This window comes from Drosophila eugracilis, unplaced genomic scaffold (genome assembly GCF_018153835.1).
Source record: "Drosophila eugracilis isolate 14026-0451.02 unplaced genomic scaffold, ASM1815383v1 contig_575, whole genome shotgun sequence".
In the NCBI taxonomy this organism is placed as follows: Eukaryota; Metazoa; Arthropoda; class Insecta; order Diptera; family Drosophilidae; genus Drosophila; species Drosophila eugracilis.
In genome coordinates, this window is record NW_024573454.1 from 412,948 (window position 1) to 426,306 (window position 13,359).

The 13,359-nt window shown below is 39.9% G+C and overlaps 3 protein-coding genes across 3 annotated transcripts; all 3 read left to right on the forward strand.

Annotated features, from left to right (window-relative positions):
* Nucleotides 1-2,353: 2,353 nt before the first annotated feature.
* On the forward strand, nucleotides 2,354-4,460 carry LOC108110896 (4-coumarate--CoA ligase 3-like). Its single transcript, XM_017220157.2, has 4 exons — nucleotides 2,354-2,695; nucleotides 2,751-2,958; nucleotides 3,017-3,203; nucleotides 3,261-4,460. The coding sequence occupies exons 1-4, from the start codon at nucleotides 2,549-2,551 to the stop codon at nucleotides 4,330-4,332; spliced, it is 1,614 nt and encodes a 537-aa protein (XP_017075646.1). The 5' UTR covers nucleotides 2,354-2,548; the 3' UTR covers nucleotides 4,333-4,460.
* Nucleotides 4,461-4,897: 437 nt separating this feature from the next.
* Nucleotides 4,898-6,748, forward strand: LOC108110759 (4-coumarate--CoA ligase 1-like). Its single transcript, XM_017219976.2, has 4 exons — nucleotides 4,898-5,060; nucleotides 5,115-5,316; nucleotides 5,374-5,560; nucleotides 5,613-6,748. Exons 1-4 carry the CDS (start codon nucleotides 4,929-4,931, stop codon nucleotides 6,682-6,684), a joined length of 1,593 nt encoding a protein of 530 aa, XP_017075465.2. The 5' UTR covers nucleotides 4,898-4,928; the 3' UTR covers nucleotides 6,685-6,748.
* Nucleotides 6,749-6,840: 92 nt separating this feature from the next.
* LOC108110742 (4-coumarate--CoA ligase 1-like) lies at nucleotides 6,841-9,093 on the forward strand. Its single transcript, XM_017219951.2, has 4 exons — nucleotides 6,841-7,457; nucleotides 7,512-7,719; nucleotides 7,778-7,964; nucleotides 8,022-9,093. The coding sequence occupies exons 1-4, from the start codon at nucleotides 7,314-7,316 to the stop codon at nucleotides 9,091-9,093; spliced, it is 1,611 nt and encodes a 536-aa protein (XP_017075440.2). The 5' UTR covers nucleotides 6,841-7,313.
* The last annotated feature ends 4,266 nt before the right edge of the window (nucleotides 9,094-13,359 follow it).

Here is a 13,359-nt window from a genome sequence, read left to right on the forward strand (position 1 = left end):
TCGTTTGAAGTCGTCGATATGACGGAGGGGGGTTGATGATCTTGCAGCTGGCTGCTTTCACAGTGCATCCTTCAAATGTCACCACAACACACCTCACCTCTCTTTGAATGTCATGCATTTATGCGTTTATAAATATTTCATACTTTGCCGAGGAAGTTTTCTCCTTCAACTCCTTGTGAGTCATATTTTTTGGAGCTAAAGAGACTGCCAGCGTATAAACAATGTATGCATATATCTGGCTGTTTACCGATTTACTCATTTGCATTCAATGAATGGCCAGAAGATGAGCCCGGATCCCATTGTGAGTGTCATTGTCAGTTTGGAGCACCACACCACACCACACCACTTACAGATTCCACTGGCATTTGCATATTGCCACTTGACGAAATACTCGTACTTATCTTGGCCAAGGAATGGCAAATCAAATTGTTGGCAATTTGCATACATCATATGTTAACAGCAATTTTGAGTCGGGTACACATATCGCAGATAAATCAATTCCCATTTCCATTGCCATTGCCAACTTTGACAGCCTCGATTGGTGGTTAAAACGAAAAATTAAGTTGTCATCATTATCAGCGACGAGGGTCCGATTAGCTTTGATTGGGCTTGGCTTAAAGGGGCTCTTAATAAATGTCAGGAGATCGAATTTTCTATATATGTACATACATACATTTTTTACATTATACATATATGTAATTAAAATGATGTTAAATTAATCCTTATCATAATCCCAATACATGTGGTAATGGTTAATAAGAACATACAAAGTCCCTAGGAACGAAGAGATATCGTTAAAAGCTAGCGACGAGTAATCACTTGGCGAATGAAGTGAAAGACGACGGAGAAGTTTGAAACGACAACGAGTGACCATCTGGCGAAGAAGGTAGAAACGACGTAGATGATGAAGACGAAGAAGTGAAATGCAGCAAACGACGAGAGAAGCAACGGGAACACTAGGAACGAAACAGAGTGTTTGAGAAGAGTTGAAAAAGTAAAGACCTGCTCAAGCGGAGCAAATACGGCGCGACAACGATTCAATTTAAATAATATAATAAAACACAATAAGTGTAATTAATTAATATAATATAAACATAACTGTAATTAATCCAAACTTCCAAATCAGAGTATAAATACTAATCTGGAAACCCAGTAATTCATTCCAAATTTGTCTCAGTAGATGTCCTTTCAAGAGACCAAATAAAGTTGTTTATTTATAAAAAGCCCATATTTGTGTGTAATATATTGTTACGTTATTAAACGCATAAATCCCCACAATGGAATGCCTTAATTTATGTGTTTTCCGAGCATTGTTTTTCCTTCGAACTAATATCGCTTATCACATTTATCATGAGCACACGGCGACGGCGGCGGCCTCTTTTCTTCGCGGAGAAGAAAAATGAAACGAAATACTTACGATAACGCCAATTTGCATAATGTGCAAATCATAATACGAATTTCCTTCCCATCCGGTTTTCCCTCACCCCACGCCATGTGTGTATATGTGTGGGTGGGCATAAATATTGCAACATTTGTAACAGACATAGCGGCTGCCTCCAGATAAGTTATCAGGGAATCGGAAGGGAGTCAGGAACTCAATGCTAAAATGCACACACGGGGCAATCCACTTTTTCCCCTCCCGAACTTCACTTTTCAGCCGGGAAGAGGAAAGGCAAAGTTCGCAGGAAAAGCTCAACACTCTGGCCGTGCATGCAGAGAAAACTAAAGGTAATAAAGGTAGATCTGAGGTTAAAGATAAGATTCATTAGAAAAAAGATGTATTTTTCAACTAGAATATTATATTTTAATATTATTAGGTATTACTTTATCAAGAAACAAGAAATGTAGTCCTTACTTTACTTTAAAACGTTAATGACAATTTTTCTTTCAAGTGCAATCCCGTTTGGCCTTTTGTTAGCCAGGCGAAAAATGGCTCCCCAGATTTAAGTAGTTGCAGCCCCTATTTCATCCCTTCTTGCACTTTCCACCTTTTTTCTCTAACAATTTTCACTATCTTTCTTTTTTGCTCGACAAAATGTTGCCACAGCGTTTGTTCAATTTCAATTCACAACTTTCTGACCATGCAACAACTGTGGCAAGTTGTTGCATTGTTGAAAAGTCCCTTTACATATGTCGGCCCGACTGTCTGTGGGTGTCTCTCGACTCTGTAATTGTTACTTCTGTGAAAGCCCGACAAATTTGGCAAAAATTTAACACAACAATAAAATAATTTCATGTAGATAGTAAGTATATAGACCTAAGGGCTATTAGATAAAAACGAAATCTTTTCAAGATATGATTCGTTTATCTTTATAAGGTGTTCTAAAATGGGCCAGAAGCAACCTTTGAATTCCAATAGAAGAACTCATCTGAACAGTAAAGTTACTTTTCAGACACGTGTAATAGATAAGCAGGTGATCATTATTATGGTCTCATAGTTAAAAAATAAAATGATATTGATCAGGGCGTGGAGTCTTATAAATACAAGATGAGTTGGCCCAACGGTTCAGTTTGCTAGTTACTGCAAAAGTGATCAAATCCATTGTTGATGATGTCCGGACTAACAGCTACATTCGATGAGAAGGAAAGGACTTGGAGTGGACCCAAAGGAGAGAACACTCTTATGGACGATGATATATCTTTGGGATCAATCATATTCAAGGCCATGCCGAATTGGCCTAAAAATATAAGTCAGGTGAGTTCAAGTATAAAGAAGAAAACCACTCAGGTTCAAAATTTCTGAATTTTAGATATGCGACGAAGACGGAATATCACTAACATTTGAGCAAACTCTTCGCTGGTCTATTCGAATTGCCCAGTTTTTGAAGAGAAAAGGTCTTAACCATAAGGATGTGATTGGTATCATAGCTGCAGACAGCGCATATTTGGCACCCCTTGGTATAGGCTGCTTTTTCAATGGAACACCCTTCCAAGCAATGAATCCGTCTTTAGATGAAGGTAACTATTTAATTTACCAAATATTTTAAGCAATAATAACCAAATCTTTTTAATGCAGCCACCACGAATAAGCTTTTATCACAGACCAAGCCTGCTATAATTTTCTGTGATGAAAATGTTTACGAAAAAATAAAATCAGCTTCAAGAGAATGGCAGCCCGATATTTACACGATCACCGGAAAAGTTCTAGGAGTGCCAAGCATTAAAGTCCTACTGGAACCCACAGGAACTGAAGAAATGTACCAGTGAGTATTATAATCCTTTAGTTCTGTACTCCTGTACTTTATTCAGTATTTTTGTAGACCTGAACCTTTGGCAGAAGGTTGTAGACAGACTGTGGCCCTTCTTTGCTCGTCTGGAACTACTGGCTTCCCAAAGCTCATTGCCATTTCAAAGGTTAATTTTCTTATACACGATGATAGGGGAGTCGGGATAGTGATGTACACACCAAGCAGTCTGGATTGGAATACGGGTATATTGGCATTGGTTTCAAGCATTACCTCCGGCACTACCCAAATCCGAAGCAGAAAACCATATACTCCAGAGAACTTTGTAAAATTGGTGAGGAAATACAAGATCAATGTGACATACCTGGCACCACGTCATCTTGCATCCCTGATCTCCTGCCCTGAAGTCACATCTGAAGCTATGGAATCCATTAGAGTGTTGTCCTACGCCGGAGGTTCAGTTTCCCTGGCCACTCTGGAGCGAGCCAAAAACATTTTCACTAAGGCCCTAATCACATCGACCTATGCCTTAACGGAGTGCGGAATTTTAGCCCAGAATTTTACAAACAGTAACTTCTCCTCGGCTGGCAGACCTTTTTATAACGTCAAGTTCCGGGTTGTTGACGAGATTGGTCATAACCTGGCCCACAATCAGGTGGGAGAGATATATGCGCATACAGGGCGACCTTGGAATGGTTATTACGGAAGTCAAGAAGCCACTAGGAGTTTCCAGGACTCAGAGGGTTGGTTCCATACGGGAGATATGGGTTATTTTGACAGTGAGAACTTCTTGTATATAGTGGATCGGAAAAAGGAAGTCCTCAAGTACCAGGGTCTGCAGTACTGGACCACTGAGATCGAGGAAGTTATTTCGGAGCTTCCTCAAGTGCGAGATGTTTGTGTTGTCGGCATTTATGATGAGAAAGTGGGCGATGAGGCTGGAGCCTTGGTTGTGATCAGCCATGGATCCAATATAACTGCAAAGGAGATTGTGAATCACGTGGCCAAACGGTTGCCGGCAATTCAGAAACAACTCCATGCTGGAGTCCAGTTCACCGAACAGTTGCCAGCGAATGCTAATGGAAAAACATTGCGGAAGGCAGCGCGTGAAGAGTTCATTGCCAAGAATCTGCTTACGAAGGGTTAAATGAAATCCTAAGACTTATCAGAACACAAAACAAATAAAGCTTAACAAGTACTATTTTTGAGACCTTCCCTTTAGCAAAGTCAAAAAACCATTCCAACTGTCCCATTTTTAACAACATCAACAGTAACAGTCAATGAACCCCTTTCAGACCATGCAGCAACTGCAGGAAGTTAATGCATTGTTGAAAACTCCTTTTACAAATATCGCCTCGACTGTCTGTGGGTGTTTCTGGTTATGTACTTGTTACTTTTGCGAAAGCCCGACTAATTTGGGAAAAATTATTAGAAGAGTAGAACTAGTTTCATGTAGAATATTCCGCCACATAGATTAGTATTATCTTTAAAAGATATGCTTTGTTTATCTTTAACCTCTAAACACCTTTACAAGTACTCACCTGAACACTAAAGTTACTTTAAAGACACGTGTTATGGATTAGCTGGTGGCATTATTGATGCTGCTTTGGAGTGAAAAAAAAACAACTTTTATGAGTTTAAGTTTTTGATAAGGTCGTGAATTGCTTTAAATACAATCTGCTTGATCGAGTTAGTTCAGTTGGCTTCTTACTGTTCAAGGGAGCAAATCATTTGTTAACAGATATGGCGACTTACGATGAAAAGGAAAAGATTTGGAGTGGACCCCAGGAAGAGAGCTCCATTTTTAAGGCTGACAAGTCTTTGGGAAATATCATATTCAATGCCTTGCAAAATTGGCCAAAAAATATGTGTCAGGTGAGATCCAATTTAAATAATATATATTTCTAGATCATAATTTCGGAGTTTTAGATATGTGATGACGATGGACAAACTTTTGAGCAAACCCTTTTCTGGTCTACTCGAATTGCCCAGTTTTTTAAGAGAAAAGGTCTTAACCATAACGATGTGATTGGTATTATGGCTGCAAATAGTATTTATTTGTCCCCTCTTGGGATTGCTTGTTTTTTTAATGGAACACCTTTCCAAGCGATGAATCCATCTTTAGACGAAGGTATTATATTATGAATTCCGAAAATATACGCAATAATAGCATTGATTTATTTTGCAGCCAGCACAGCCGAGCTTTTGTCAAAGACTAAGCCCCCCATAATATTTTGTGATGAAAATGTTTATGAGAAAGTAAAGTCAGCCTCGAGTAAATGGCACCCCGAAATCTACACGATCACCGGAAAAGTTCTAGGAGTGCCAAGCATTGAAGTTCTTGCGGAAACCACAGAAACTGAAGATGTCTACCAGTGAGTATTATAATCCTATATGTTTTTAGTACTCTATTCAGTATTTTTGTAGCCCAGAACCTTTGGCAGACGGTTGTGGACAGACTGTGGCCATTCTTTGCTCTTCAGGGACAACAGGCTTTCCAAAGCTCATTGCCATTTCAAAAAGGACTTTCGAACGACCTATTAATTTGAGTGTCGGATTGGTTTTCTATACGCACAGTAGTCTGGATTGGTTAACAGGTCTTTTGACAATGGTTTTATGCATTTTATCCGGCATTACCCAAGTCAGAAGCAGCAAGCCCTTTACACCCGATTACTTTGTCCAACTGGTGAAAAAGTACAAGGTCAATTGGACGTATTTGGCGCCACGTCATATTGCATCCCTGATCTCTTGCCTTGATGTCACATCTGAAGCTATGGAATCCGTTCGCGTGTTGTCCTACGCCGGAGGTACAGTTTCCTTGGCCACTCTGGAGCGAGCCAAAACGATTTTCAATAAGGCCATAATCACATCGACCTATGCATTAACAGAGTGCGGAATTTTGGCACAAAATTTTACAAACAGTAACTTCTCCTCGGCCGGCACACCGTTTTATAACGTCAAGTTCCGGATTGTTGATGAGTTTGGCAATAACCTGGCCCACAATCAGGTGGGAGAGATATATGCGCATACAGGGCGACCTTGGAATGGTTATTACGGAAGTCAAGAAGCCACAAGGAGTTTCCAGGACTCAGAGGGTTGGTTCCATACGGGAGATATGGGTTACTTTGACAGTGAGAACTTCTTGTATATAGTGGATCGGAAAAAGGAAGTCCTCAAGTACCAGGGTCTGCAGTACTGGACCACTGAGATCGAGGAAGTTATTTCGGAGCTTCCTCAAGTGCGAGATGTTTGTGTTGTCGGCATTTATGATGAGAAAGTGGGCGATGAGGCTGGAGCCTTGGTTGTGATCAGCCATGGATCCAATATAACTGCAAAGGAGATTGTGAATCACGTGGCCGAACGGCTGCCCGCAATCCAGAAACAACTCCATGCTGGAGTCCAGTTCACCGAAAAGATACCAGCGAATCCAAATGGGAAAACATTGCGGAAGGCAGCGCGTGAAGAGTTCACTGCCAAAAAGCTACTCACAAGTGGTTAAATGTAAAATTAAAAATTAACATAACACAATATAAATATAACTATTTACTGATTTAAAATTCCAATCTTGTCCGTCGGCTTTCACAACATTCGCCAGATGGTCACTCGTTGCTATTTGATGAATCTCTTCGTTCCTAGCGTTTCGCTGTCTAGGGACTTGTACGTACGTAATTATGTATGCTCTTATTAACCACTGCCACAGCTATGTTCCTATTTATTCTTATTGATTTACAAGTGATCAATTTTATGACAGGTTTGCTTTCTTGGGCACTGTAAGACAAGAATAAAATAATTGCATGCACATTATAAATATGTACATATATAGAGCAGAGAAAGTTCCACAGATAAAAACGATATCTTAACAAGATATGATTCGTTATCTTTATAAGGTATTGTAAAATTGGCAAGAAATAACCTTTGAACAAAATTAACCGTTGATGTATCATCTGAACACTTATTTATTTTTAAATCACGGGTGATAGATAAACAATTGATCATTATTATGGTCTCATAGTTAAAAAATAAAATGATATTGATCAGGGCGTGGAGTCTTATAAATACAAGATGAGTTGGCCCAACGGTTCAGTTTGCTAGTTACTGCAAAAGTGATCAAATCCATTGTTCTTGAAGATGTCCGGACTAACAGCTACATTCGATGAGAAGGAAAGGACTTGGAGTGGACCCAAAGGAGAGAACACCATTATGGACGATGATACATCTTTGGGATCAATCATATTCAAGGCCATGCCGAATTGGGCTAAAAATATGAGTCAGGTGAGTTCAAATATATAGAAGAAAACACTCAGGTTCAAAATTTCTGAATTTTAGATATGCGATGAAGACGGAATATCACTAACATTTGAGCAAACTCTTCGCTGGTCTATTCGAATTGCCCAGTTTTTGAAGAGAAAAGGTCTTAACCATAAAGATGTGATTGGTATCATAGCTGCAAACAGTATATATCTGGCACCCCTTGGTATAGGCTGCTTTTTCAATGGAACACCCTTCCAAGCAATGAATCCGTCTTTAGATGAAGGTAACTATTTAATTTACCAAATATTTTAAGCAATAATAACAATATCTTTTTATTGCAGCCACCACAAATGAACTTTTATCACAGACCAAACCTGCTATAATTTTCTGTGATGAAAATGTTTACGAAAAAATAAAATCAGCTTCAAGAGGATGGCAGCCCGATATTTACACGATCACCGGAAAAGTTCTAGGAGTGCCAAGCATTAAAGTCCTACTGGAACCCACAGGAACTGAAGAAATGTACCAGTGAGTATTATGATCCTTTACTTCTGTACTCCTGTACTTTATTCAGTATTTTTGTAGACCTGAACCTTTGGCAGAAGGTTGTAGACAGACTGTGGCCATTCTTTGCTCGTCTGGAACTACCGGCTTTCCGAAGCTCATTGCCATATCAAAGGTTAATTTTCTAATTCACGATGATAGGGGAGTCGGGATAGTGCTGTACACACCGAGTACTCTGAGTTGGACTACGGGTATATTGACATTGGTTTTAAGCATTACTTCCGGCACAACCCAAATCCGAAGCAGAAAACCCTATACTGCCGAGAACGTTGTCCGATTGGTGAAGAAGTATAAGATTAATGTGGCATACATGGCTCCGGAACATCTTTCATCCTTGATCTCTTGTCCTGAAGTCACATCGGAAGCTATGGAATCCGTTCAGATGCTGTCCTACGCCGGAGGTTATATTTCTTTGGCAACACTTGAGCGAGCCAAAAAGATTTTCAATAAGGCCATTATCACATCGACCTATGCATTAACGGAGTGCGGAATTTTGGCCAGGAATTTTACAAACAGTAACTTCTCCTCGGCTGGCAGACCTTTTTATAACGTCAAGTTACGAATTGTTGACGAGGTTGGGAATAACCTGGCCCACAATCAGGTGGGAGAGATATATGCGCATACAGGGCGACCTTGGAATGGTTATTACGGAAGTCAAGAAGCCACCAGAAGTTTCCAGGACCCAGAGGGTTGGTTCCATACGGGAGATATGGGTTACTTTGACAGTGAGAACTTCTTGTATATAGTGGATCGGAAAAAGGAAGTCCTCAAGTACCAGGGTCTTCAGTACTGGACCACTGAGATCGAGGAAGTTATTTCGGAGCTTCCTCAAGTGCGAGATGTTTGCGTTGTCGGCATTTATAATGAGAAAGTGGGCGATGAGGCTGGAGCCTTGGTTGTGATCAGCCACGGATCCAATATAACTGCAAAGGAGATTGTGAATCACGTGGCCAAACAGCTGCCCGCAAGCCATAAACATCTCCATGCCGGAGTCCAGTTCACCGAAAAGTTGCCAGCGAATGCAAATGGAAAAACATTGCGGAAGGCAGCGCGTGAAGAGTTCATGGCCAAGAAGAAACTTGCTACTGGCTAAATGCCAACTTAAAAACTAACATACATATGTACATACATAACACAAAATAAATACAACTATTTACTGATTTAAAATTAAAGTCAGCATTGACATTCTCTACTGGATCAAAAGTGTTAGGTTTTGCATTTCGCTTGAGATTGCAACTGGCCTTTACTAAACCCCAAAAACCATTCCCATTGAACCCTTTTCATCTCATAGCCACACACTCATATCATCAATTCCAAACCAATAACTCAAAAACAAAAATCCAGCAATCATATGGACTGCACTTTCATAGTTTTCCCTTTCCCTTTTGCTTGGCAATTTCATTTTCCAAGAAATTCCATTTACACTCGAGAGCTTTGTTCTGGTTACGGGGGAAATGCGAATACGAATGGCAATGGCAATGTCATGACGACTTTGGCAGTGATAAATGTAGAACCCCCTTCTGAAAACCTGGTGCCATGTGGAAAATCCCAAAAAGTGTTTGGACTATTTATGCGCAGGTAGCTGAAAACAGGAAAACAATAAAGAAAAACTCAAAGGAATGCACTGAAAGAAATTGAGGGATAATTTCAGATATTTTCCATAATTTCCACTAAAAAGACTTAAAGTTGTCACAAAAATTTAGTTAAACTTAAGCAAATTTATCTTTAGTTTCATTTTCTAAAGCAAATCTGTATAGATAATGATTTTTCGCTCTGCATGACTTGACAAACTACTTGGGTGAGCTGTGGATTCTGGTCTGGTTTGGTTGGTTTTCGGTGTTTTATGCATGAAATGCCAAAACGAATGCCACACCAGCAGACTGAGGGACAGGCTGACTGTTGACGCCTTGATGCATGGTTCAAGGCAATGTCAGCGACAGGAACGGAGTTGGGGAATTGAGTCTGTGACTGCGACTGAGAATGAGTATGAGACAGACTGAGGCACAGACTGAACCCTAAAGTCAGGCACACTCCCAAAAAAATGTTGCTGAACTGCTGCCGGCGGGCATTTTCATATTCGAGATTCAAGTGATGCTATTGAAATTCAGCTACAGCGTTGCTAATTTGTATTTTAAAATATGCGCAATTATAACATCCCAACAATGCATTCAGTGGTGTGTAAGTCTTCATGTTAAATAAGCCGAAAAAGGGGTGCAGCAGGAAAAAACGATGTCACAACAGCAGGCGAAGGAGGTGGCATGGGCTTGGTTGAGCTAGAGGGGGGTACAGAGGGTTAAGATGGTTTGGGGGAGCGCTACCCTTAAGTGTTTTTTTTTTTTTTTGATACCCTAGAAGGTTTGGGTATATGGGATACACGGAAGTTTTACCTCATAACCTCATCTTAATGCTTAATAATTTCCTAGATATATATCTATATATATGATTATTCTTGTTATTTTAATCTAAAAATCTAACTCTAGGGTATCTCTTATTCGAATTCCCACCCTTTAAACTAAGATTCCCGCCTGCTGCGCCCGCTGTTCTATTGTTGTGGCGTGTGTGTGTGTCCCTGCCCCACTCCTCCGCGTTTTTCAACTTATGAAAAATCATTAAAATTATTACATTTGGCTTGCCGACACCTTTTTGACTCGCATTTCGGTCTGGAAGACAAACGAGATCGCGTTCCGAGGGCACGATTCGTGACATTTGTGCGGGGATTAGACCAACAACTGTCACACATTTCCCGACTCGAATTACTATGATTAGCATAGCGTTTTTCAACCCACCCCGCGCTCTTAAAAGTCGGGAATTTAGTGTGGTTCTAATGCTGTTTATGGTCAGCCCAGCAGCTGCGATTATCTCCCTCAATGGACGGCAGTTTGTCAGGCTTCTGGTCCTTAAGCTACCGCCGCCCGAATGATATTTCTTTTCTTCTTGCTGAATCTCCAGCGGCTGGTCCTAATGGCAAATATTGCCCGGACATTATGCAAATATTTGCACCGACTAATGATGAAACGTGCCGGGCACAATCTGCTCGTTACGTTGGGCGATATAAAAGCGCAATGAAAGCGAAAGGTGTTGTGTCTTGGAGCTTGATTAAAAAATATCTTACAAGATTCTTAGGCCTAGGCCAAGGACAAGGAACAGGAACATGGCAGAATGGCAAGGCAAATTGGGTTCATACATATTTAATTGGTTTTAGCATGGGGGAGTTAACGATAGGAGACTTGCTATTGAAATTCGTATATGAAAGGAATTCATTTAGGTCCTTAAGAGAGGGTAAGTACTTCTTTGGATGGATTCTAAGATTACAAGAAGGGGGACTTATTAAAGGGATGGGTTAAGGGTTATTCATAGAAGAATTTTAGTGTTTTTGGTTAGAAAACTTGTTTCGCCTTAAAATGTACTGACTTTTGGATCTTAACATGTAAAAACTCTTCAGAAAATCTTCAAATTTAAAATAGATATAAAATTTTTAGCATACACTTGCTGTTTCCCACGATGTTGAACTTCATTCGCTGCCTCTCTCATCTTTTTTAATACTTGAACTTACTTTTTGTTTCCGTTGATCTCGAACACGTTGTGCCAATATGATTGTTTGTTTTCATTATGCAGATATATACTCGTATATATGCATAAACCTCCGGGCAATTTCGGTGGTCGCTGTCATTTATCTTTTCTGGAAAATCATCAACGCTGGGCGATCATTAAGCTTCTCGCACTCAACAACGAAACCGAAACGATCTTGATGGCTTTGGATGGTCTGTTCTTTTGGATGTGCCCCAGCTAAAGTCCCTGCAACTCGGCCAATTTGCAATTCATTTCGTTTTTCGCTTTAATGTTCGCCAGACACGAAACATGAAATGGCTACGATTTGGCTTGCGAATAAACATATATATATATATATATATATATTATTTCGATGTGCGCAATAAATTTGTAAAATTTAAACAATGCAAAGCGAAGCGAATTATTGCCGCTTGAATGGCTGCTCTTCGAACACGCCCCATGCTAATCAGGGGAAAAATGATATATAAATATATATATATATATATATATATGTGTGTTCCTGGTTGAAAGGGTTCACAATGAAGCCAATAAACTGCCTGCAAATGCTTCCGCGCAATTTCATTTTGAAGGATGAAATGAGAGTTGGGGGAACGTCGCTATTCCAATAACAATGCCACATCAGAAGGCGCCTCTTCACTTCCTTCCCTGCTCCCACGATTTTTGGCATTGTCTTCCTATATAGGAATAAAGAGATTTCTGATTCCGATGTCTACCGAGAGGCCTACGCAAATAATTGGCCCACTCTATGGATTCCAAACCAATCAGCGTCGAGGGCCTCCTGGGAGTTGATCTATTAAAGAGCTGCTAGAAGGGCGCATTTCCGGAAGTTTTTCTTTTGTGAAATTCTTTTTTTTAGCTTAAAATAATTGTGGGCAAGAAAATGAAATCGTTGGGATATTAATTGTTCAGTGAAGCGAATGTGGTTTTGAATCTTTTGTTGGTTATTTAATTGGATCGCCAGTGGAAGTCATTTTTTAAGATCATCTTTTTGCTAACACTAAAAATTTAAATAAAATATGTAAAATTCCAAAAATAAAATTAGTACTTATACCAACCGGAACTTGACCGTTTTCCCTAATCAATAAATCATTCATTATTTAATTTTATCTTTTGTTTTATTTCCTTGTTTATTTATGTACCATATGTGGAGCATTCAATTACCAAAAATACTTTCCGTTTTCCCTATGTTTTTCACATCTTCTGCAATCGTTAATGTCATTTATTTGTATATACATGAACTTGATTAATTACTTGGAGAATGGGCTACTGTTCCAAGCAGTCGGAGCCATCCATCAGTCGATCAATCAATCAATTCCTGGCCCAAAGAGATCAAAGAGCTCCACTTCAATGGCAAATGTTAATGTTAAATGTGGATGGAAAATGGAAAAGGAGAAACGTCTCCTAATAAAGTAAAGCAAACAAATCTTGAATTGCGGCTTTTTGTGACAAGTCCTGGTCTAGTTTCATAACAAAGGAGGACAAAGGATGGACCCTCAGACAAGGGATCCAATATTGAGCAACCTCGAAACAGGAGAACCGGAGTGAGGACGTGACAGTGAGCCCGAGGAACAGGCGACCAAGTGACAGCGTGAATAAATTTGTCATTAGTAAATGTCAAAGATAAAAGTGCTCCTCGGTCTGCAGCTGCCGGGGCCAATGTAAAATTGTTGAGTAAGTGAAACAACTGGCGGCTGTTGTCTGCGGAATGGAATGGAATCGTATGGTCTGGAATGCACTTGCCACTCGCCTACACTGCTGCCAAAAATTTATGTGCCAGTTTTGTCTTAGA

Bases quoted from the DNA above. Each gene is read 5' to 3' on its own strand.
- LOC108110896 (XM_017220157.2), top strand. From the start codon at position 2,549: ATGATGTCCGGACTAACAGCTACATTCGATGAGAAGGAAAGGACTTGG. The intron at 2,696-2,750 runs GTGAGTTCAAGT...TCTGAATTTTAG, and splicing joins GGCCTAAAAATATAAGTCAG to ATATGCGACGAAGACGGAAT. The intron at 3,204-3,260 runs GTGAGTATTATA...GTATTTTTGTAG, and splicing joins GGAACTGAAGAAATGTACCA to ACCTGAACCTTTGGCAGAAG.
- LOC108110759 (XM_017219976.2), top strand. From the start codon at position 4,929: ATGGCGACTTACGATGAAAAGGAAAAGATTTGGAGTGGACCCCAGGAA. The intron at 5,317-5,373 runs GTATTATATTAT...TTTATTTTGCAG, and splicing joins GAATCCATCTTTAGACGAAG to CCAGCACAGCCGAGCTTTTG. The intron at 5,561-5,612 runs GTGAGTATTATA...GTATTTTTGTAG, and splicing joins GAAACTGAAGATGTCTACCA to CCCAGAACCTTTGGCAGACG.
- LOC108110742 (XM_017219951.2), top strand. From the start codon at position 7,314: ATGTCCGGACTAACAGCTACATTCGATGAGAAGGAAAGGACTTGGAGT. The intron at 7,458-7,511 runs GTGAGTTCAAAT...TCTGAATTTTAG, and splicing joins GGGCTAAAAATATGAGTCAG to ATATGCGATGAAGACGGAAT. The intron at 7,720-7,777 runs GTAACTATTTAA...TTTTTATTGCAG, and splicing joins GAATCCGTCTTTAGATGAAG to CCACCACAAATGAACTTTTA.